The following is a 25,693-nucleotide window of genomic DNA, read 5'->3' as shown; positions in this document are numbered from 1 at the left end:
TTTATGTATATTATATATGTATATGTGTATATATTTTATGTGTGTATCATATATGTATTTATATTTATATGCATATATACCTATATGCATATCATACATTTATACGTGTGTTTATCATGTGGATTTATATGTAATTGTATATGTATGTATATATACACACATATATATACACACATATATGTGGTGAGATTCATATGTATGTGTGTGTGTGGATATATGTTTGTATATATATATATGCAGACATATATATATATATATATATACACACACACACATATATACACACAATATACTGTACATATAAACATATACATGCATGATATACATATATAACATACATAAATGATGCACACACACACACATATATATATATGTGTGTGTGTGCATCATTTATGTATGTTATATATATGTATAACTATATATATATGTATGTATAACTAATATTTATTTTGAGTCCTTCCAAAGTCCAGAAAGAGCAATCAATCGTACTTCCCTTCCATGATTAAACAGCATACCAGCAGCATGGAATTGCCCCAGTCGCGTTTGGACTACGACTCCCAGCATCCCTTCGGCACTACAGCCAATGGCGAGGCATGCCGGGAAATGCAGTCCTTCCCGTCCCCCTAGTGGCCTGGTCTGAGCTCTCGCTCCGCCTTCTCCAATTCTCTCTAGCCTTCCTTGTCCCGCCCCAAGCTCTCGCGAGACTTGGCGCTTCTTGTTCCCGGCATCCATTTCGTGGCGGCGGCGGCTGAAGGGGGCAGAAAAGAGGTTTTCGGCGAAGCGGCGACCGCCATGTTGGGAGCGTCGGGGCGGCTGTAGGCGGAGGAGGAAGGAGGGCTGGGCCTTGGTGAAGAGAAAGGAAGGGAAGGGGGGAGGAAGCGTCGCGGGCCGGGACGGGCAGGCCCCGGGGAGGCCTGCTACTCGAGTCCAGGCCCGGCTGCGGCCTAGTCGAGGCCTAGTCGCCTGCCTGAGTCCTGAGGCGCCCGCCACGATGAGCGGGGGCACGCCGTACATCGGCAGCAAGATCAGCCTCATCTCCAAGGCCGAGATCCGCTACGAGGGCATCCTCTACACCATCGATACCGAGAACTCCACCGTGGCCTTGGCCAAAGGTAAGAAGGCCCCGCCCGGGGGTGGAAGCCCGGAATATCGGGGCAGATCAGCTTGTTTTCTTCTGCCCTGGACACTAGGACGCAGAACAATGACTTCAAACTACAGAAAAGGATATTTCACCTGAACATTAGGAAGAACTTCCTGTGAGAGCTGTTCAGCAGTGGAACTCAGTGCCCTGGAGTGTGTTAGAGGCTTTTAAGCAGAGGCTGGGATGGTCATCTGTCGGGAGTGCTTTGAATGCAATTTTCCTGCTCCTTGGCAGGAGGTTGGACTTTATGGCCCACAAGTTCTCATCCAACTATGATTTTATGATTCTGTTTTAACTATTCAAAAAGATTTCAAAAATAGTATGGTAGGGAAGCTGGATGGACCAATAACTCATACATGTTATTCATATGTGTATATTTTCTTAAGTTAATACATATTTGGGGAAGTAGAAACCATAATTTGCAGAAGTAGGAAGCAAGTTCAGGATTGTTGTGTCAACAATATGGGGAAAATGTTGTAAAAACTTCTGCTAAAACTGTAAACAGTGGGCCCCTCTGTTCAGCAACAATTAACTTTTCTGTTCTTTGTGTTGATAACTTATGGAGCAAAATATCCCTAGACATAGACTGCATGGAAATGTTTGGTTTACAAACTTCTTCCCTTCTGTTTTTTTCTCTGGCCCTTTCCACACTGCTAAATAAAATCCCACATTATCTGCTTTGAACTGGGATATATGGCATTCTTTCTAAACATATGCAGTTTGTTTTGTTTGCATACTTCCAAATCCTGTTTCTGCATAGTTCTGTTTCAGTTAAACCTGCAAGGCTGCAAAGTTACACAAGAGGAACTCCCAGTATATGCATGTAGACATATAGTTGATAACTCCACAATTCAGTTCTGTAATCTTAATCTTGTTCATCATGCATCAAATTAGTCAAATGAGTAATCTGCTCATCCTATTAGTTTCCAGTGTAATAAAATGCTATTACAGCATTTTGATACAATCCTATGAACGTTGTTGTTTTTAACTCCTTACTTTCTCTGCATACTTTTGGTCAAATTGGTAGCATTTCCATGATACTGAAAATGGAATCAATGGCTGTAAAGTTTCTTTGTGTCCTACTAACTTTGGTTAGGGGAGATGGGAAAGTTACTAGCTTATTTAGCAATCCCTGAACACAGTGAAGAGCAAATCTCTGCTTTTCTGAAGGAACTTTTCCCTAATGCTGCTGTTCACATAGCCCAACCAACAGGTTTTTAGGCCTGTTCCTGGGATTCTTTGGGACACCAATTCAGAAAATGACATTGGATAGACCACATCAACTAATTTCGTAAATATGGTTTTGCTTTTCTGTATCTCAAAAGCTAGAGCTGGTGGGTGAAAACTGGTGCCATTTTTGGAATCAGCAGGTCTAATCAGCAAGTCTAATATTTGAGTCAACAAAATGTATGTTGACCAGTGTTTATCAGTTGCTGATCAAAAAATTTAAAAGGGTATTAGCATTGGTTAGAATGCCGGTGTGGCATAGTGATTGAATATTGGACTAGAATTCCATGGGGCTGAGGTTCAAATCCCCTGTTCAACCTTTATCAAACTACAAGATTCCATAAGATTAAAAACATGGCAGTTAAAGTGTCATCTGAGGGTGATAATTGTATGCTGGTGGCACACCCATTGTTTTGCCAGCATTGGAGCATGGGCAAAAGAGAGCCCTGCTTTCAGTTTCTCAAGTATCAGCAGAATAGTGTTCTTCTACTTAGAAACCCTTTACTAATCTTAAAATTACAGTTGGTTGGCTCAAGTTTTAGATATTGATTATAGTAGACAGCATGTTGTTCATGAAAAACAACCCAGGGTGTATTTTTAATGTGAGCAGAAAACATAGAACTACTACTACATTTGCCTGCCAATTGGCATCTAAGCTGAACTTCTCAAAGGATATCGTGATTTGTAGTCTGACCCATCCTGTGTGCGCATTTGATTGACTGTCAGTGCTATCTTTGGATAAATAAGAGTCTTTAGAAAGTGCTTTCAAAAACCCCACTTGTGGCAGTGAACCAGCTGTGTATGTGACAGAATTCTCCTTTGGCAAATGCCTTGAAACAGGTGTGCAAAATCCCCCACAATGTGACAGAAGGGTGCTTTTCTGTCATGTGTCCAGAAGATAATGTGGTTGCGCCACAGGCCCTGTTGAGGCCCCCTCATTTGATAAAGCAAACCTTCCAGAGAGTGTTTTTTACAAGGAGTGTTGCTGGTCTGTTGAAAGAGGTCAAGCTTCGGTTCCCTTCAAACAAAGGCTGCAGTGATAAAGAACAGCATCCCATAATGGCATTGCTAACAAGCTTCTCCCAGGCGCAGACTGGGTCAACCGCTGCTTTGCTTTTCTTCCCCTCTCTCTCAGTTGTGTTCCTTCAGGTTTTCTCTCTTTCTTTGAGTCAGGCTAAAAATAGCCATGGGGTCACGTATGAAAAATCAGACTGGCCTACAGATGATCACATAGGGAACCTGTAAACCATCTCCTTTTTAAAGAGCAGATACATTATTAAGCAGGCTTTGGGGACCTTGTTTCAAGTCATGCTTTAGATCGTTTTCAGCTATTGTTCCACTGCTCTGTTTCAAGTTGTGGACATGTGCTCAGTTGTTGAAATGTGTAAAGAAAGTGGTTTGCTGTGCTTTCCAGTTATATCAATACATCTGTACTTAATTCTTGAGAGGTCTTTTTCCTAAGATATTGGTTTAGCATGTGAGATAAATATACTGTACCATTCTATGGTCTATTAGAACAAGATCCTTGCTCATTCACACATGGCTGTTATTAACCATAGTCCAGAAATATTGAACAATGCATGATAACATGTATATTTGTCTTCTGCAGTTCGTTCATTCGGTACAGAAGACAGACCAACAGATCGGCCCATACCACCTCGCGATGAAGTATTTGAGTACATTATATTCCGTGGCAGCGATATTAAGGATTTGACTGTTTGTGAACCGCCCAAACCACAGTGTTCTCTTCCTCAGGACCCAGCTATTGTTCAGGTACAGTCACATATCAGAAGTCACTGTAGCTTCACTTAGATATGTAATGCAGTAAATACGTTTGTATTTATGCTTGAAAATGTAGTTTCTGTACAATGGACAACTAACTCTCCTGGTTCCAAAACTTTGGTCTTCTCAAAGCTTCACACCTAGTCCATAGAGTTCATGTAAAGTGTGTACCTGAGTGGTCTGCAAACCTGGACCTTCCCTAAAACTGATGCAGAGGCTTTGACTGTTTAGCTTATGTTACGTTTTTCTCTGCAGTTGTTAGATTGTGCTAAGAAAACATCAACTAACCTCTGAACATTAATCGCCCTGAGTCCCTTCAGGGAGAGGGTGTGAGGTATATAAATAAAGTATTATTGTTATTATTATTAGTATTATTATTATTATTCTCCCAAACTTCAGACTTGTTCAAAATGGATATTTGTAAAATTCAAAAAGAAAGACAGCTTCAATGCCTTCAGTATTGCTTTCTACAAACCTGTGTAATATTTCTGGAAAACACAAACATCCAGGAAATTGTGCACATTTGTATTAGATTGAATGCTTATGGCAGTTGGAATTCTAGAATATGATTAATGATTTTATGAATTGTGACCATATAATCTTGTTTAAATAGAAACATTTCATGTGTACAAATCTGTATGATATTACATAGTCCAGAATCTGAAAACGGTAATTGTGAGTTAGCCACATTATGTGGGTATTTAGTGTGTTTCTGAAAGTCCACAGTTGGTCCTTTCTGCCATTCTGATTAAAAGACTTGTAATGTGCAGCATAAAGATGTTGTTTTTTTCATGTGACTCTTCTCCCGCTTTGATGGTGTCTTTCACGCTTGTGGTTTTCTTCAGTCTTCTCTAGGATCGTCTTCTACTTCTTCATTCCAGTCTGTGGGCTCCTATGGTCCTTTTGGCAGGATGCCAGCCTACAGCCAGTTTAGTCCAAGTCCGTTAGTGGGCCAGCAGTTTGGGGCTGTTGGTGTTGGTATGTTTGCATTTAAACTTTTATTTTTACTCTTGGCAAGCAACTGAAAGAAAAAAATTGCAAGTCCATACTGTTTCCCATGCTGTAAGATGGAATATATTATTTGTTCTATAAACAGATCTTATTAAATGGAGATGAACTTATGAAAGAGGCAGAGTCCATGTGAGGCCAAATCTAGCAAGCATCTTGCCCCACTTTTGTTGCCTTAATTTCTCATTTGAAAGCCCTGTTATCATGAATAAACGGTGCTTTCATGCAGTACATGAAGTACAAGGTTTTGTTTTTTTTCTAGAAGAGCAAGGTAAATTCCCTAAAATCACTTTTGCATGTTTATTTACTTTGGCTGAACTTTAGGCTATGAATACTGTTTCCACATGAAAGAATAGATTTGGGGGATATTAACTTTTTTTAAAAGCCATAAGAAAAGGGTTCATGCTCCTTGCTTCAAGGCACAAAAGTAAACATTGATGAGTTTTAGGCCAAAAGTGTGCCCTACACGGCTTCATATAGGATGTTTATAAAATCTGGGGGTATGGATAATAAAATGAGTAAGTTAAAACTTTATCCGCTAAAATGATCCACAAACTACTTCCTTGTTTTTCTAGCTGCCGCACAAAACTTAGCCACTCTATTCTATTGTTTTATCATGTTATGTTTTTATATATATTTGCTTCTGTTTTTATGATTGTATACAGCATCGAATATTTGCCTTTTGTATGTGTAAACCACCCTGAGTCCCTTCAGGGAGAGAGGGCAGAAATAAAATGTTACTGTTACTATTATTATTATAAATGTTTGAGATAATATTTTTCATTACTTCCAGGGATCTTCTGTGCAATGGGAGTAATAAATGCAGATCAGATATCCTTATAGAAATGACATCGTAGAAGGACATACCTGGCAGTTTCTATATATTAAACTACACAGAATAAAAATTAAAATATAGTGAACATAAGATGCAATGTCTTTGTGGAGGCAGTCCTTTAAGCATGGAAGGCAGTTCATTGAATATTCAGAATGAGACATCTTGGGTTAGGAGGCAGGGTTTGCAAATAGTAAAGCAGCCTCCTGAATACATGATGAAAGGGTGAAACTGCTTGGGACATTGCCTCGCTCTGCTAGCTGTGACCCGAAAGTCATTTCAAAGGTAGTCCAGGTGCAGATGTATATAACAAATCCGCCCTTAGATTGGATGCAGTATCTTCTCAGTGAATCTATGCTCCCACCTCCTTCCCTTTCCCAATTGCATCCCATCTTAGAGAAGGGGCCTCCCACTCCATGCACCACTCCCCTGGCCCAGTGGTCAACTCTACCGCTCCCATTGCTTGCGCTCAGCTGTGTCCAAAAAGCAGGGCTTGACACACTCTGTCTCCATGCAGGAAATTCGCTGACATCGTTTGGAACGGAATCGTCATCTGGTGCTAATTTGTCCCAGAGCAACGCAGTGGGTTCGACTTTTACAACGGATACAAGATCTTTAAAAACCCAGCTTTCACAAGGTAAGGGACTGGTGTCGTCTGATTCCTCATCATTTTGAGTATGTCGGAGGATGGACTGATGGAGTGTATCATTTGCCTTAAAATGAGTAAAATAATAATAATAATAATAATAATAGGCTCTGGCATAAACCAGTACAGGTGGTCCCAGTGGTAAATGGCACACTGGGTGCTGTGCCAAAAGATCTCAGCCCGTATTTGGAAATAATAAACATTGACAAATTTACGATCTGTCAACTACAAAAGGCCACCTGACTGGGATCTGCGTGCATCATCCGAAAATACATCACACAGTCCTAAATGCTTGGGAAGTGTCCGACTTGTGATTTTGTGATATGAAATCCAGCATATAGATCTCGTTTGCTGTGTCATACTATGTCTTTGTGTCAATAATAATAATAAACTTTATTTCTATTCCACCCTATCTTCCCGAAGCCAATAAACAACGGCATGCATTAAATGCCTTCATAAAACACAGATATTGGCATAAAATCCCAACAAGACCCCACATATGAAAACAGTGTTAAAAACCTGACATCAAATTAAACCTAATATCAGTGAATTGAACATAACATCGATAAATTAAACCAGTATAGTCAGACAGAATCAAACAAGAATTATATAGTGACATAAAATCTAAATAAATATTCACAGTGATTTACAAAAGGCAACTGAAGTTCAACAGAATTGTGTGAGTTGGATTATGCACAAGTATTAAGTTCCCATTAAGACTATTAGGAATTGTGGGAGCTGAAGTCCAAAACACCTGAAGGGCTGAAGTTTGTGGGTCTTAAAGCGCTGGAGCAATTTTCCTCTGTCATGGATCAATACGTATCGAAGAAATGTGAAAGCTAAGCTTGGGCTGAGAATGCCATCCTTTTTTATCTTTCTTTCAGGGCGTTCAAGTCCCCCATTGGACCATTTGAGAAAGAGCCCGACCTTGGAGCAAGCGGTGCAGACGGCCCCGACCCACTTACCTGCTTCGACACCCATTGGGAGGAGGAGTCCTCTCTCGGCTAGACCCCTGGGAGGAGCCAACCAAAAAACGTTAGACCATCATGAGCACAGAAGAGGTAGAGTTGGATCTTTGACCAGGGGTCACTTTGGATGTCCTTGGTTCCTTTTCTGCAGGCTTTCTTTTCACCGAAACCTGGAGTTTTTTTGTTTCAGGTTGATTAGTAGTTATTATTCTCTCCATGCCTTCATAGCAGAGCTTTCCAAACGGTGTGTTACAACACCTTTGTGTAGGTGTGTCGCACAAATGTAATGAGAAGCATTAGAGTCTGTGGGAAATAAGCAATAAATCATATATGTGTGTGTGTGTGTGTGTGAAAGATTTTCATTAGATATGTTATGTCTCCATATATGTCATTATTATAATTGATCTATGTCTCCATATCTCTTATAAGGGGTTGGTTTAACCTCTGGTTTGCTGGGAAAAACTAAATTACTGTATTTGGGAAGCTCAGCCTTAAAGCATAACCACGATGGATTCATGTTTGTGGAAGTAATTGCAAATGTTGTCGGAGACTATATACTCTGCAGGAAAAGTATAGATATTATGAAACTCTGAAACTGCATGTGCTCCCCATTCTCAAATATATTTGATGGCCATTGTCCCTCCACATTGCCCAGAAGCAGCAAATAATTTGAGAGAATCCTGCACTGTTTCATGTTATTCTAACTGTTGGTAGAATATTGGCGTCTATTCCTTCTCATGTGTTTTTACTGTGGTTTGGAGAACGGTTTGGCAATCTGTGCAACTCTGGGATGGTCCCCAGGCCAGAGAACTGGCCTCCAGAAACAATGTCACAGCCCACTTGTTGCATATATACTCTTACAGGGTAAAAATAACACCTCCTGCATTCTTCTTTCCTAGCTGAAATGCATAAAGTCTCAAGAAGTGAAGCAGAGCATCTCAGAAATGAGAACAAACGTCAAATGGGTGAGTTGGTTTCCTCCCCTCAGTGTGTCTGCTTGTATAGTGTATATGCAGTTAGAACTTGGTGAAAAATCCCCTAAGTTCTCCTGTTCACCCGGAACCTTCAACAGAGTGCAATAAGGAATCAGAGTTGGGCTGAGGAGGCCTTGACTTTAAGAGTGTCCCAAATTAAAAGCATTTTGAGTTAATAGCTGTTGCTCACCCTGAGTTTCACATTGACATACAAGCAACATTTTGAGTTAGCCGCCCCGAGTCCCCATTGGGGAGATGGTGGTGGGATATAAATAAAGTTTTTATTATTATTATTATTATAACTCCAGAGGTAGTGCTAGCGCAAGAGTACAGGGCTTTAGGGCTTCAAAGGAGCAGCCTCTGGGCCTCATGCTCCTGGCCAGTTTGGGAGATTGCTGTCCGCTTTGCTCTTGTCCGCTTTGAGGAACTTTGGGTTAGTCGATTTTGTGTGGTCTTTGTTGCTGATCTGTTTGGCTTCATTAAGAGAGAAAGGGAGGGAGAGAGAGAGCAAGAGAGGGAGGGAGGCTGGAATGAGGACAGTAGGAAGAAGAAAAGGATGCTTCTGCCTTTTCACGGTGTGCCTTGTGCTTCCTTGCCACAACTTGGTGATTCTACCATTTAAAAATTGATCTTTTTATTGTTCCATGATGAATGTGCATTTTTTCATTATTTGTTATTTATAAAATACATTTTCTTACTTTAAAAGACGTAAAAAAAATGGGGGAAGGGTTGTTTGGAGGGCCGGAACGGATCAATTACATTTGAATGAGAAAAATTCACTTTGAGATAAGAGCTTGATCATGGAACAAAGTAAACTTTAGCTCAAGGTTGTTACCCAATTTGCTGTAGTCGTTGATTTGGATGTGTGTGATGTAGAAAAACACTGCAGCTTTCAGTTCTAAACTGTTGCTTGCAGAATTCAGGAGGACAGATAACACAGAGTGAGAGCTCCTTCAGCATTTGTTTCCTGCAGTTCCAGGTGTCCCTACAGCGCGAAGGGGCCGCGGGGGCCACCGGGGCGGCAGAGGACGGTTTGGAATCAGGCGGGACGTCCCCATGAAGTTTGAGAAGGACTTTGACTTTGAGAGCGCAAATGCCCAGTTCAATAAAGAGGAGATCGATCGTGAATTTCACAACAAGCTAAAACTGAAAGGTAAGCCAAGTGTTGCTTTCAAACAAGATATTAAAAGCCGTGTGGATGTGGACCCTTCTGCAGAAGCTTGCAAACGGGATTTCTCGGCACTATGTAACAAAATTTGAAAAATGTTCTGTTCTTTAGCGACCCCTGTGACACCCCCCCTCCTGCACGAGTCCAAGCAGTTGGATTTAGGCCACATTAATAGCAAGATTAAAATGCTCATCCTTTGCAGAAAATATAAAGGTGGAGATATTCCCCTTCTAGCTGCCATATTTTTCTTATGACGTTTTACTACTGACAGCCTTTTTACTGAATGCCAAGCCAGGTTTTCGCTTACGTTATTGTTCGGAACCTTTGTGGGGACAGCTTGAACCAGTTGAGGAATGTTTGTTTTATTTTTTTTATTTTTTATATATAGATACAGAAACTGTATTCTGTTTCTGTAGAGGGATAACTGAAAGATACAGTGGCCAGGAATGGGAAGAGAGCATGGGTTTTAACTTCTTAGCACACTTTGAAACCAGTGGACCTGGAATATTTAGAGACTTGTCTGTCCTCTTTCTCCTCCTCCAATCCTTTTCCAATCTTCTAGAAGACAAACCAGAGAAACCTATAAATGGCGAAGACAAAGGGGATTCGGGTGTCGACACCCAAAACAGCGAGGGCAACGCCGACGAGGAGGAGTCTCTTGCCGCCAACTGCTACTATGACAAAACCAAATCCTTCTTCGACAACATTTCCTGTGATGACAATAGGTACCAGATGTGTCCTTGTAGCCCTGATAGATCTGTTGAAGTTAATATCACTAGGAGTTTTCCTCTGGGAAGGCTGGCTATCAGGCAAGGGATTTCGTTAGCCTATTTTTAAGGAATGCTGTGGGATTCAATCTTGATACATCTTAGGGAAGGATGTGGTTTGGTGAGGCAAAGAACCCTGAACATCTTGCCCCAAACTACAAATTTTAGAATGGCAGTATGGCACATAAATGTGGCACCATCATGTTGTCCTTGTGTAGTGCAAAAAGGGCCTTTCACAGGTCAGTGCAAGACTAAATTTGTTCCAGAGCCAGATGTAGAATTGGTGATGCCATGGTTGCATGCAGGCAAATGACCCATTTTTAAAATGTTTCAACACAATGCAAGATGTATAAGTTACTTTTTCATGGAAGACTAGCTAGCTCTGTCCTTCCTTATCTTTCCTAATGTTCTATTATGTAGGGATAGTGTATCAGGGGATGTTAAAAATTGATCCTTCATTTAAAAGGAACGTACCATACTAGAAGAGATAGTAGAAGTTCAAAATTAGTGCAGTGTGCCCGCAGGCTTGGTGTGAAAGAACTGTATAACAGCGACAACAATAATTGTATACCTGCCTCTCCTTGCGGCTTGAGGCGGAGTACAGCAGGGTTAAAACAGAGGGATAAAACAAAAGACTATTGAAATACATATAACAGGATTAGAGATGGGAAGGCCTGAGAGAAAACTGGGAAAAGTGGGTAGAGAAACACCAGTTTTTTCCAGTTCCCAATTTTTCTGTTTTTTCCCCAAGTTGACCGTTTTTTTTCCAGGCCTTCCCACTGCTAAACAGGATGCACATAGTTAAAATGCTGGTTGGAATTCACTGATAAAATACAAGTTAAAATCCATAAGTTAAAATTGACTGAGTCGACCGAAGTCTCAATTTCTCTTGAAATGCAAGGCTGTCTCCTCTTTGCCTTTTAGGCCAAATACTAGAGCAGGCATGGGCAAACATTGGCCCCCCAAATGTTTAGGACTTCAGCTCTCACAATTCTTAACAGCCAGCCTGCACTAGAGCATTGCTCAGATTGCAACCTTAATGTTCTTTCTTGCACAAACCCGTACAGTTTTGCTGCGTGCTTCTCCAGGTCCAACTTTCTTGTCCCTATTGGCCTGTTTTCAGAGACCGGAGACCAACCTGGGCAGAGGAGCGGAGGCTAAACGCAGAGACCTTTGGGCTCCCCTTGCGCTCAAACCGCGGCCGAGGAGGGGGCTACCGGGGCCGAGGGGGAGGTGGCGGAGGCGGTGGCTTCCGGGGCGGAAGAGGACGCGGAGGAGGAGGCGGCGGTGGAGGCGGCATGAGGGGGAATTTCGGAGGTGCCCCCCGAGGCTTCCGGGGAGGATACCGGGGCAGCCGCGGCGGACGGGAGTTCGCTGACTTCGAATACAGGGTAACGTGTACCAACGTTTTTTGTCATTTGCAGCCAAAGGCCTCTGGCTCTTAATTTTACTGACTATTTAGTTACCTTGTTTGAGACATGGGCAAACTTTGGCTCTCCAGGTGTTTTGGGCTTTGACTCAACAATTCCTAACAGCTGTGGGAGTTAAAGTCCAAAACATCTGAATGGCCAAAATTTGCCCATGCCTTCTTTATTAGTTTTTAAAAATTAAAATACTTTTGTTTTCTGTCTCAGAGCTCCCTTGGGCCAATTACACTCTGTAGCACAATTTTTGTTCCTGGGTTATAAATGCCATTTCCTAATTGGTTCTATCATAAAAACATGGGAAAGGTTTATTAAAATGCACAAGCTTTGTTTCTGCAGGAGGGACATCCTGCTATAAACAAGTTGTGTTCTACTTTTTCAATGCATATCTCATAATCGAGTCTCAACCAATTCAGCCTAGTTTGTGACAGCCCTGTAACTAGAAGTTGGATGTGTGTAACTAAGTATGAGCATCCAATGTGTAAAGACAGTAATTTCTTGCTCTCTGACTTTTATCACTATATACAGTAGAGTCTCACTTATCCAAGCTAAACGGGCCGGCAGAACCTTGGATAAACGAATATCTTGGATAATAAAGAGGGATTAAAGAGAAACCTATTAAACATCAGATTAGGTTATGATTTTACAAATTAAGCACCAAAACATCATGTTATACAACAAATTTGACAGAAAAAGTAGTTCAATACGCAGGAATGTTATGTTGTAATTACTGTATTTACGAATTTAGCACCAAAATATCATGATATATTGAAAACATTGACTACAAAAATGCCTTGGATAATCCAAAACCTTGGATAAGCAAGTCTTGGATAAGTGAGACTCTACTGTACATCCATTTAAACTAGTTTCCCCCACTCGTGATTATTGTTTGGGAAATAATAATCAAAATAATAATAATAGATTGAAATTGACTTCCCCTCCTCCCACTTCAAAGACGCAAAGGTGGGAAATTGTTACAGTTCTGTCAATTTACCATTTTAGATGGTTTCTACCTTCTTATCCATTACACTATGTCACACAATTTTTATTCCTGGGTTATAAACGTCATTATTTCCTAATTGATTCCATCATAAAAACATGGGAAAAGTTTATCAAACTCCGAAAACTTTGTTGCTGCTAGAGGGACAACCTCCCATTATTCCATTGAGCCATAGCAATTACAATGGGGTCACACTATATTAATTCTACAGTGTAAATGCAACCAATGAACCCCAAAGGACCAGAATAGACTTGTGAACAACAGGACAAAAGGATATATTCTTTGGCAACAGATTTAGGGGTCTTCCAAAGAAGTTTAGGCATCCAGACGGCCAGCCTGTAGAAAAATATGCAACTCCATACCTGGGTTTTAGGCCTTTGTTTTTCTCAGATTAATTTGACTTCGTTCTGGACCCACAAGAAGCAGGACTAACGGTGTCTCCCGTTTCCCTTTCTGTTTTGCAGAAAGACAACAAAGTTGCTGCGTAGTCTGCAAAAAAGAGGTCTTGCGGAGATCTTCACGGAGAATGTGTCGGCCTTTTTTTGCAAAAGAGTTGAAATAATTTTTTTCCTGTCCAACCTGTCACCAGCACTGGGGTCTGTTTGATTTTATTGGTTTTTTAAAAAAAATATTCACAGAGCAGGAGCCTTTTAGGAAGAAGAATTATTATTATATATAAAAAACAAACGGCCATTTGTCCGAAAAAAAGCAACAAGCATTAAATATATTTGAGATAGAAGACTGAAGTAATTTCTTACCTAAAGTTACACAAATATAAAGCTGTACTTCAGTGGAGTTTTAATTATTATTTTTTCTGTCACCGGGGTTTTTTTTTTCTGAACCAAATCCGTATTTGGTAATTGCTGCAGGCTGCAAAGACAATTAATTGTATGCAGAAAAGGCCGTCAGTACTGTGAGTGTGTTGTTTTTTTGGAAACCCCGTCATCTCCCTTTGAGATAGCTGTATCTTTTTGTCATAATAGGATGGTAGAAAACACGAAAAAAAAAATATAAACACGGTAAAAATGCAGTTTCTTAGGCAAAGGAAGGAAAACAAAACCCTTTTTTATAGTTGTACAATTCTGTGATTTACCCCATTGCCAAAGAAACGCTAGGGACTTTGTATAGCTGTATAAAAAGCAACTAATTTTGTAAGAATAAACCTTTTTTCAGTCTCTTGCTGCGCGGAGAATGCTAAAACACAAGACATGCAACACACACAAACACGCAAACAAGTTAGTTGTTTGGGTTTTTTTGTAGCTTTCCAGCTTTAAACTCGTTTGGGTTTTTTTAATGGTTTGACTTTAAGCAACTATGTGAAATGTTCTTCTGTCATGAGACAAAACTGGATTAAGACAAGCGAATTTTTTTCAACAGAAATTCCTGTTGTCATTGTAAGAATGGATCAAATAAAGAGGATTTCTTTTCCAATGAGGACAAACCTTAGTTAGCACTTCGTGGCACAATTCACAGTTCGTATTTGTGAAATTTCTCCCAAAAAAAGGCCCACGGCACACTAAGTTGTGATGTTCCTGGCGTTCAAATGAAATGTCTCCATGTGTCGATCCTTCCAAGCGTTGACTCTGTTTTAATATTGTTGGACTACTCTTTATTATTATTATTATATAAAAACAAGTGATGATTTCTTAGTGTTTGCCATTTATTGCTTGAGCTTTGGATGGAAGTGTAGCTTGGGAGGCATTCTTCGAAATGTATCTCCACAGTGGTTTTGGTATGGAGTAAACACGTTCGTTTTCCAATTCCAAATGACTAGTTACGACTTCTTTTTGGAGGCAGCAAGTGTGTTTTATATCTGGGAATAAAGGGATCCAAAGATTTAACATCCTTTTTTAAATCTTAATTTGTTTCTCTGTCATGTTCAGTAGCAACCAATATGTGGACGACTTCACTGTTAGGGAAACACAGGAAATATTGAATCGACTGAATGATAATTTTATATCTGTTTTTTTTTTTGTTTAGCACTATAAGGAAGTGTTTTGTCATTGGTTTCAACCGTAGAGGATTAGATACACTCGTTTAGTACTATTTTTAATTATTATTATTTGCATGTTAACAACAACAAGGCCTTTTGGGGAAATCCACAAATCATGACACTGAACCGCTGTTGTTTTTGAGTTCGTTTCCTTTTTAATTTTAAAGAGAAACTGCTGTACTGTTGGCAATAACTCTTGTGTACTGTCCGAATGTGTCCCGGGTTGATATTTTAAACGATGACATCAGTTGTAAATACCTGAATGAGACCCGCTGTGACAGTGGTGTGAATGGGTTTTCTCACTTGGCCTGCCAGTCCCTTTGGGTTTACGAGTCGGGATGCCGAACGCCGCGTGTGTGACGTTCCTTCGGTGTACTTTGCTACGGAAAAAGAGAGAGCCTTCTGTTTTAAGCCAGAATAAAAGCGTTGAATTAAAAAAGGACAAAAAAACCCACACCAGTCTTTGTGGAAGTTGTTTTCTTTGTTATTCAAGACAGTCCTGGCTTTACTTTCTCAGGTTTTACCTTCTTTCTCAGGGGATGTTGGCTTATTACGTATGAGGTCGGCCTCTCGTCAGAGCTCAGTATAGCATCCATCTATGTTTAGAATAAAAGGTCAAATCAACTACAGTAGAGTCTCACTTATCCAACATAAATGGGACGGCAGAATGTTAGATAAGCGAATATGTTGGATAATAAGGAGGGATTAAGGAAAAGCCTATTAAACATCAAATTAGGTTAAGATTTTACAAATTAAGCACCAAAACATCATGTTAGACAACAAATTTGACAGAAAAAGTAGTTCAATACACGGTAATGCTATGTAGTAATTACTGTATTTACGAATTTAGTACCAAAATATCATGATGTATTGAAAACATTGTCTACAAAAATGCGTTGGATAATCCAGAACATTGGATAAACGAGTGTTGGATAAGTGAGACTCTACTGTATGTGTGTATGTATTTTCCAAGATAAAACCCAACTGCTGATGGATCTGGACCAATTTGGCACACAGACCCATCATAATCAACTTTAAAGCTTCTCTGAGTCCCCTTCGGGGTGAGAAATGTATATCCAAATGTAGTTAATAATAATGAATAATAATAATACTGGAGGGGTTTACGGTTGGATTGACCCTTGATCTTGGGAGTTGTAGTGAGCACTCTGAACCCAGACACACTCCCATGACCAACTTTAAATTCTGGCTGTGTTTTGAAGGGGCAGTAACAGGATAATGGGAGTTGTAGTTCACCCACATCCAGAGAGAACTCTGAACCCAGACACCCCTCCCATGACCAACTTTTGGTGCTGGCAATGTTTGCAGGGGGTGCAATGATAGAGAATGATGGGAGCTGTAGTTCATCATATCCAGAACCCAGATGACCAGCTTTAAATGCTGACTTTGGAGGGGGCAGTGACAGGATGATGGGAATTGTAATTCATCTGCATCCAGAGAGCACTAGACCCAGAACCCCCCATGATCACTTTGACGGTGTTTGGGGGGAGGGTGTTAGGATGATGGGAGTTGCCATTCACGTGCATCCAGAGAGCACTCAATCCACACATACACACACACGACTTTTACATCCTGGCGGTGTGGGAGTGTGTGACAGGATGATGGGAGTTGTAGTTCACCTGCATCCAGAGAGCACTGTGAACACCACTGGGAATGGATCTGGACCAAAATTTACACTCATACCCATCATGACCAACTTTACTGGTGCGGTTTGGGGGCAATGATTATGGCAGCTGTAGTTTATCCACATACTTCTGCATTTTCTAATAGGACCAGAAACAAACAATTAGTACAGTAGAGTCTCACTTATCCAAGCCTCTGGATTATCCAAGCCATTTTTGTAGTCAATGTTTTCAATATATCGTGATATTTTGGTGCTAAATTCGTAAATACAGTAATTACAAAATAACATTACTGCGTACTGAACTACTTTTTCTGTCAAATTTGTTGTATAACATGTTTTGGTGCTTAATTTGTAAAATCATAAGCTAATTTGGTGTTTAATAGGCTTCTCCTTAATCTCTCCCTGTTATCCAACATATTCGCTTATCCAACGTTCTGCCGGCCCATTTATGTTGGATAAGTGAGACTACTGTATTTGCAGGAGGGATTTCCTACTATTCAATTATTATATTTATTATTATTATTACACTATGTAACACTATGGTTTTTGTTCCTGGGTTATAAATGCTATTTCCTAATTGGTCCTGTCATAAAAAACATGGGAAAAGTTTGTTAAACTGCACAAGCTTTGTCTTTGCAGGGGGGACATCATCCTGCAGTGCATTTTTCCCTAGTTTTTCAATGAATATCTTGCATAGACTCAATCAATTCAGCATAGTTTGTGCTACAAAAGCGAAGATTCTGGAGTAGAAACACTCCTTTCAGAGTCAAGACCGGACAATTAAACAGGAACAAACACTTTCAAGCCAGGAACAGAACATTTTCCATGAATAAAGAGGAATATAACAGAGGAGTTTCCACCCAAAGTCTCTGGGATCTCCTTTGGCTCTTTCCCAGTGACGTCATAGTCGCCGCGCGTGAGGGAGAGTTTGGTCCCACCCCGGCCGCCGTACCCAGACCGGAAGTAGCTGTGAGGTGATATTATCGTCTGGTTTCGGTTTCTTTTTCTTTTCTACGCCGGCCCGTCCACACGCGCCATGTGTTCCGCTTCGACGACGGTGCTGCTGGGCCTGCTCGACGCCGCCGCCCCGCCGCTGGGCTGCGAGGGAGGGGGCCACAGCAAGATGGGCGGGGTTCCGGTGAGGGACAGGAAGTAGAAATAAAATGTCAATACGAAGTTATAATCATAATTAGTAATTAATAAATAAATCGTGTTGTCGAAGGAAGTCTTTCATTCCCGGGGTTACTGGGTTGCTGTGAGTTTTTCTTCTCTGTCTGGCCATGTTCCAGAAGCACTCTCTCCTGACGTTTCGCCCACATCTGTGGCAGGCATCCTCAGACGTTGTGAAGTCTGTTGGAAACTAGCCAAGTGGGGTTTGTATATACAGTAGTCTCTCACTTATCCAACATAAACGGGCCAGCAGAATGTTGGATAAGCGAATATCTTGGATAATAAGGAGGCATTAAGGAAAAGCCTATTAAACATCAAATTAGGTTATGATTTTACAAATTAAGCACCAAAACATCATGTTAGACAACAAATTTGACACAAAAAGTAGTTCAATACACAGTAATGCTATGTAGTAATTACTGTATTTACGAATTTAGCACCAAAATATCACGCTGTATTGAAAACATTGACTACAAAAATGCGTTGGATAATCCAGAATGTTGGGTAAGCGAGTGTTGGATAAGTTGAGACTCTACTGTATATCTGGAATAATGTCCAGGGTGGGAGAAAGAACATGCAGTTTGATACCACTTGAACTGGTGTTAATGGGCTAAATGCTTAGCATTGAATGGCCTTTCAGCTTCAAAGTCTGGCTGCTTCCTACCTGGGGGAACCCTTTGTTGGGAGGTATTAGACGTCCAGGGTGGGAGAAAGAAAGAATTCTTGTCTGCTAGAAGCAAGGGTGAATGTTGCCATTGGCCCCACCTAGATTAGCATTGAATGGCCTTGCGGCTTCAAAGCCTGGCTGCTTCCTGCCTGGGGGGGGAATCCTTTGTTGGGAGGTGTTGGATAATAAGGGATTAATGAAAAGCCTACTAAAGATCAAATTACGTTACGATTTCACAAATTAAGCACCAAAATGTCATGCTTTACAACAAATCCACAGAAAAAGCAGTTCAATACATGGATAATAAGGGATTAATGAAAAGCCTACTAAAGATCAAATTACGTTACGATTTCACAAATTAAGCACCAAAATGTCATGCTTTACAACAAATCCACAGAAAAAGCAGTTCAATACATGGTAACGTTACGTTTTAATTACTGTATTTACCAATTTAGCACCCAAACATCGCAATGTATTAAAAACGTTGACTACAAAACACTGACTACTAAAAGGCAGACTGTGTTGGATAATACAGAACGTTGGATAAGCAAAAGTTGGATAAGCAAGACTCTACTGTAATACTAATACTGTAATAAGATGTCAAATCCAATAGCAATACAATATCAATAGGAATTAATAATAACAACAACAACTCTTTATTGATTAGTCAATTTTGACCATATCAAAACATACGAAATATACAAAACATACACACCCATACATACAGTAAAACCATGTAAAACCCTGTATAGATACAAAGCATCCCGGTCTACTAGCTTGCCAACCCACTCCTAGGTATTTGTGCAAATACAGAATAAAAAGATTAAAATTAAATATTCCCTTAAAGTAAGGTTTAAGCGGGGGCAAAGGTAAGTAAAACTAGTGGCTTGTCCATAGTAAATTTTAAATTGGATTTTGTTATTGGCATTAATATCACAGCTCTCCGCTTCCATCTTCTCGTGGATGGCCAGCACTTTTTGCGTAAAAAGGGTCAGTTTTAAAATAGAGTTTTTATCTGAGCCCTGTAGAAGGATGTGCAATTTCTCCTTATTCTCTAGATGAGGATGGTTCTCCAGCAGAGACTCTAAATAGAAAGATCAAATCTTGTTGTAATAGGGGCATTTTAAGAAAAAGTGTTCTGAGTCCTCCATTTCTGCATCTGCCTCACGGCACCCACAGGTTCTCTTCGTATAGGGGAGAATTAATAATAAAAAATGTCAACTCCAATAGCAATAAAAGGTTAAGTTGGCTTGTGTGTTTGTTTTTCTTTTTCCCTATAACTCTACCTCCAAGAGAGCCTTTCTCCTCTCTTCCCTCCTTTGTTCCTAGGACTGCATCCCTTCGGTGGCCTTGGCTCCTCCCTGCTGCGGGATTTGTAGTTCTGCCTTGGTGCACCTTCTTCAGATCTCCTGTCCTCTGGAAGGCTCTCCGTTCCAGCGCCTCGTCCATGTATTCGCTTGCGCCGGGAAAAGCTGCTGGGGGAAGTCAGAGAGGTAAGTGGATGCATCAGCTGCATCTACTGGCCATTTTCAGCACCTAGTACGGAGTATTAAAAAGGACACTTATGTCCTTCTACAGCAGGAGAACATGCAATTAGAAACAAATGGTCTAATGTATTGTATTACGCTGTGCTACATGGCTAAGTGAGAAAGAAGGGGAAATACCAACCCAGGACTAACTTTTAATACATATGGATCCAATGCCAGGCTTCTACATCATAGGCCCTAAAGCCTTGATGCATGAAGCTGTCCATTTGGGTCTGTCCTGCAGTTAGGTTTTTCAAACCTTCCATTTATTCTGTCCTGAATAGGATGAAATTGGGTAAATTCTTATCGAGAACAGGTTGAAACTGCAAAACTGTAAAATGGTATTGTGTCCAGCCAAACAACTCCATTCTCCAATTTATTTCAGGGCCATGTCAATTTGGTATCTGTGCTAAGCCCAGCGTCAATGACAGAAATTATATTCAAGACAGGAACCTCCTATTGATTTGTGTGTTATTTGATACACAACAAGACAGAAAACAAGATCAACATGCTGGCTTTTGTATTGGATCATACGTCTGACACTTTGATGATGATGATGATGATGATTATTATTATTGTCATCATTATGTATACCCCGCCTTTCACCTTGTGAGGACTCAAGGGGGCTAACATTTCACACTAGGCAAGTTTAAAAGGTGAAATACAAAAGCTAAAAAGCAATTAAATAATAACAGTGTGGTCAAAAACAAAATTAAAATACAGTCAATACAATAAAATGGCATTTAAAACATATATTCCCCCTGCTAGATTATTTATACTCCTCTAGATTGTTCAGTCGCCTTGAGTCTTCTTGTGGATAGAAAAAGCGGACTATAGATAAACATAATAATAATAATAATTCTTCACTGGACATTGTGTGGCACATTGAACTCTCTTTCACTGACTTTGCCTTGTGTTGCTTCCACTCTGCTTGCCTCTGATGTCTGTCTGAAGCTGGAAAGTGCTACGATCCCAATATTTGGAGGATATTGCAGAGCAAGGATCCAAAGTAAAACAGGTATTATTGGCTCGTCGAGGGCTTTTTGCTCCCTAAGGATTTGGGTCAACAATAGTACTGTGTTATGAAATGCATTCTTGAGTGTGGGTTGATGGTGGTGGAGCAATTTTCATTCTTATTCTAACCTATAGTGTATGTTGTATCCTATAAGTCACATCAAAAAAAATGTTGAAGCCTTTTATTTGAATCAAGAACTGTACTGGTTTTTGTTAAGCCATTTTGAGTCTCCGGCAGGAGAAATAGAACAGGGTATAAATAAATAAATACAATAATAATAGTAATAGTAATTGTATGTTTGGGGACTGTGTTTGATTCAACAACTGTTCTGACCATTGGCATCTCCTCAGAGATTTGGTCCGAATAGGCAACAATGCATAATGCAGAAATGAGATGGAGTGAGGATCCGATTCATGTTTTTCTGTATCGTTGTATTTGCAGGAGGAGGAATGTACAGTCACCACCAGCGATTGGTGCGACGGGGCCGACGACTGGGGAGAAGACAGTGAAGGAATGGAATCAATTGCAAGACACAGTCCTGGCGCTGTGCCGGAGCCTTTCCACAAAGAGACCGATTGCGCCATGCAGTTCCAAGGCCTCAGCCTGAGAGAAAGCCCTGTTCTCCACCACGTGGACCACTCTCGTGATGATAATAGTAATAACAATCACAGGGATGGCCCAGACGTGCCCCGCTGCGTCCCTGCCTTCCGTCCCTATTACATCAGCGTCGTGGACGAAGCGGATTACCTGGGCTACCAGGATACGGGTCATGCGCAGAAGCTCTTGCAGGAGTATCAGCGGAAGGAAGGCCTTGCTTTGGAGCAGCTGGTGTCGGAAAGGTGAGACTCGAGTCCCAGGTTGCATCGCCAGGGATCTGTAGTTTGCTAGGAGCCTCTATTATCCAACATTTTTGTTTATCCAATGTTCCGCTGGCCCATTTATGTTGGATAAGCGAGACTCTCCTGTATTATTATTATTACTATTTTTGTTTCTTCCTGGGTTGCTGTGAATTTAAAAGGATCTCCAAGAATAGACTTGTTTAATCAGTAGGATTTACATTGTATTCAGATTCAACATTCAGAAGTCAATTTCTGTTTGGGACTTTCGATTCCAGCTTCTACTGTACAGACCTGGTTTTATTCCATTCCTTAGTTGCGCGTCTGGTGGTTATGAGGAGAAATACGAGAAGAGCGCGACAGGGAAGAGAGACCGGGTTTTCCACAGGTTCATGAAACGGATTTCTTCCTGCCCGGAACAGCTCTTAAGGTAAAGGGGATTTGGGGACAAAAAGTGGAAAAGGGGATAGAATAGAATAGAATAAAATAGGTAAAGGTAAAGGTTTTCCCCTGACATTAAATCCAGTCGTGTCTGACTCTGGGGTTTGGTGCTCATCTCCATTTCTAAGCCGAAGAGCCGGCGTTGTCCATAGACACCTCCAAGGTCATGTGGCCACTGGCATGACTGCATGGAGCACCATTACCTTTGCGCCAGGGCAGTACCTATTGATCTACTCACATTTGCATGCTTTCAAACTGCTAGGTTGGCAAAAGTTGGGGCTAACAGCGGGAGCTCACGCTGCTCCCTGGATTCGAACTTGCGACCTCTCAGTCCGCAAGTTCAGCAGCTCATCGGCTTAACCCGCTGCGCCACCGGGAATTAAAATGTAATAGAATAGCTTTATTGTCATTGTGCTATTGTACAACAAAATTAAATGCCTTTCCCAGCACACACCACAAAAACAACACACCCATCTCTTCACACCCTAACCACAATCACACAGCCCCCAATGCCACATCACTGCAAAGCCATGGAGTTCAATATACTTCCAGCTCAGTCTGTTTGTCCTTGTCTTTGTCACCCTGTACCGTCTGCCAAAAGAAGAAGAATATGCCAAGAATGCTCTGAGTTTTCTTAACATTGTGGGACCTAGAAAGTTCTTCCAAAGAGGGGAGAAAGAAGGCAGCCAATGATTCTCTGTGCAGAAGTGGTGACATTTTGGAACACTTTTCTATCCTTTCCTCACATAATAACACGCTTCTACTTCAAAACAATTGGTGATGGGGGTCTGGCCCCATCTTTGCTGGAGGAACACAATGAATGAACTGCATGGGTCTCCACAACCTGAACGGGGCCTCAACCTCATGCCATAAGAATCCATTTGATTGAATGTGGTTAAAAGTACTGACAAAGGCAATGTTTGGGGGTTTTTTGGGGGGCCTTAGGTATTCCTGGAATGGAGAGCCTTTATTCCTCACCGCAACAAGCGTCACAGCAGCCGGGGTCCCACCTTGCAGTCTCTGCCAAAGCAGGAGGGTCTTCGAATTCCAGCTGATGCCCGCCTTGATCAGTGCGCTCAAGCCCTTTTCATCCAGGACAGGTAACTGGTGTTGTTGTTGTTGTTGTTGTCATACTATGTAAGACGGTTTTTGGTTCTGGGTTATAAATGTCATTTCTGCAGGAGATGCAGCATGCATAAAGGGACGTATTTTCATTTATGGTGGAAATGTCCCCAGCTGAGGAATTTTTGCAAGATATTTAAGGAAATTGGTTTTATTCATATGTCTTCCTCACCGAGTTTTAACTTAGTGTTCATGTGGCCTGCCCTGGTTTTTATTGCTTTCTTGAATTTTGGGTTGTAATGTATGTTATTATTTATTGTATTGTTAAATTGTGTTATGATATTTTGTTTTATATTCTGTCATATTGTATGGTTTTGGGCATGGCCCCATGTAAGCCGCCCCGAGTCCCAGTTGGGGAGATGGTGGCGGGGTATAAATAAAGTTTTATTATTATTATTATTATTATTATTATTATTATTATTATTAGACTACACATTGCCCCGGATGCTAGGTTAGCATTACTAATGGATGCCACAAAGTTGAATTTAGAAATGGAAAATAAAGGATTAGTGATTATTCTACAGTGGCGAGGCTTATAATTGAAAGGAATTGGAAGATAGCAACCAATCTCACGCTGGAGACATGGTGCAGGGAGGTCTGGCACGTAGCTCTAAATGACAAATTATCAATAGAAATGAGGGTACTTAGAGGGGAAATTAAAAGAGGAGAATCCGATTCATATTGGTCACTTTTGCTTAAATACATTTTAGAGAGGAAAGGGGAAAACAATACAACCTCACTGGACAGGAATTCTGGATGTCACATTTATTTGTTTGTTTATTTACATATTTATAGCGAAGGAAATTATACTTATTCAGGCCTAGGTAGTGGGCCAAAGTATTTGTAAAATACATAGTACAGTAGAGTCTCACTAATCCAAGCCTCGCTTATCCAAGCCTCTGGATAATCCAAGCCATTTTTGTAGTCAATGTTTCCAATATATCGTGATATTTTGGTGCTAAATTCATAAATACAGTAATTACAACATAACATTACTGCGTATTGAACTACTTTTTCTGTCAAATTTGTTGTATAACATGAAGTTTTGGTGCTTAATTTGTAAAATCATAACCTAATTTGATGTTTAATAGGCTTTTCCTTGATCAGTCCTGATAATCCAAGATATTCGCTTATCCAAGCTTCTGCCGGCCCGTTTAGCTTGGATTAGTGAGACTCTACTGTATTTGGTATATGGTTTATAATGAATGTTGTTATGTAAGTGTAAAAAAACAACTAATAATATTAATAATATTGTAATATTGTGAATGTTTCCTTGTTCTTCTTCTCCTGCAGATGTGTCAGTGGAATTTGGAACTGCCTTGGTTTTCACCTGCGAAAAGAGCTGCTGGCCCCCGAATCAGCCGACTCCTTTGGAAGAATATATTTATGTGCAAGAAGACCCAGATCAGCACCTATTTAAATAGAAGCATGATCACATATTGCACAAATAAAAGTCTGTATATACCTGTAGGCATGGGGTTGGTTATTTAAACCATTAAAAAGTGCAGAAAGAAATAAGGAACTGGTTTGTAGCAAGAACAGACACTACAGGCAGTGTCTGCACGGCCATCTGTCAGGAGGGATCAGATTGTTTCATGGCAGAATAAGTTTTGTATAGGGATTGACCCTTGGGAGCTCTTCTGATTCTATAAGTCTATGGTTCTATAGCCTTATTTCTCCATGAAACTGCTATTAATGTGTATGTGGTTGGATGGCCATCTGTTGGGAGGGATCGGATTGTGCTTTTCTTTCCTGGCAGAAGGGAGTTGGACTGGATGGCCTCTGGGGGGCTCTTCCAACTACAGTAGAGTCTCACTTATCCAACACTCGCTTATCCAACATTCTGGATTATCCAATGCATTTTTGTAGCCAGTGTTTTCAAAACATTGTGATATTTTGGTGCTAAATTCGTAAATACAGTAATTACTACATAACATTACTGTGTATTGAACTGCTTTTTCTGTCAGTTTGTTGAAAAACATGTTTTGGTGCTTAATTTGTAAAATCATAATGTAATTTTATGTTTAATAGGCTTTTTTCTTAATCCCTCCTTATTATCCAAGATTTTTGCTTATCCAAATTTCTCCCGGCCCGTTTATGCTGGATAAGTGAGACTCTACTGTACATTATAGTTATTATATTTTATATTATATATAATATAATATTATAATATAAATATTTATATATTATATTATATCACATATAATATATATAATATACTGCATATATAAATATATAATATATTATAATATAAATATACATACATATATATATAATATTATATATATACTGTAAATAAATATATTAATAAATATAATATTATAATATACACTTACTTGATGAC

At 40.3% G+C, this 25,693-nt stretch overlaps 2 protein-coding genes across 2 annotated transcripts; both read left to right on the top strand.

The window, feature by feature from the left end:
- Nucleotides 1-715: 715 nt before the first annotated feature.
- lsm14a (LSM14A mRNA processing body assembly factor) lies at nucleotides 716-15,386 on the top strand. The gene is made up of 10 exons (XM_003229698.4): nucleotides 716-1,112; nucleotides 3,978-4,141; nucleotides 4,996-5,128; nucleotides 6,508-6,627; nucleotides 7,521-7,697; nucleotides 8,504-8,569; nucleotides 9,552-9,731; nucleotides 10,309-10,471; nucleotides 11,637-11,904; nucleotides 13,402-15,386. The coding sequence occupies exons 1-10, from the start codon at nucleotides 992-994 to the stop codon at nucleotides 13,423-13,425; spliced, it is 1,416 nt and encodes a 471-aa protein (XP_003229746.2). The 5' UTR covers nucleotides 716-991; the 3' UTR covers nucleotides 13,426-15,386.
- A 1,631-nt stretch (nucleotides 15,387-17,017) lies between these two features.
- On the top strand, nucleotides 17,018-24,819 carry pdcd2l (programmed cell death 2 like). The gene is made up of 7 exons (XM_062961488.1): nucleotides 17,018-17,710; nucleotides 19,739-19,902; nucleotides 20,890-20,953; nucleotides 21,392-21,789; nucleotides 22,103-22,216; nucleotides 23,173-23,327; nucleotides 24,643-24,819. Exons 1-7 carry the CDS (start codon nucleotides 17,609-17,611, stop codon nucleotides 24,771-24,773), a joined length of 1,128 nt encoding a protein of 375 aa, XP_062817558.1. The 5' UTR covers nucleotides 17,018-17,608; the 3' UTR covers nucleotides 24,774-24,819.
- The last annotated feature ends 874 nt before the right edge of the window (nucleotides 24,820-25,693 follow it).

The sequence above is a fragment of the Anolis carolinensis genome, unplaced genomic scaffold (assembly GCF_035594765.1).
Source record: "Anolis carolinensis isolate JA03-04 unplaced genomic scaffold, rAnoCar3.1.pri scaffold_9, whole genome shotgun sequence".
Classification (NCBI taxonomy): domain Eukaryota; kingdom Metazoa; phylum Chordata; class Lepidosauria; order Squamata; family Dactyloidae; genus Anolis; species Anolis carolinensis.
This window is presented reverse-complemented; position numbering and strand designations above follow the sequence as displayed.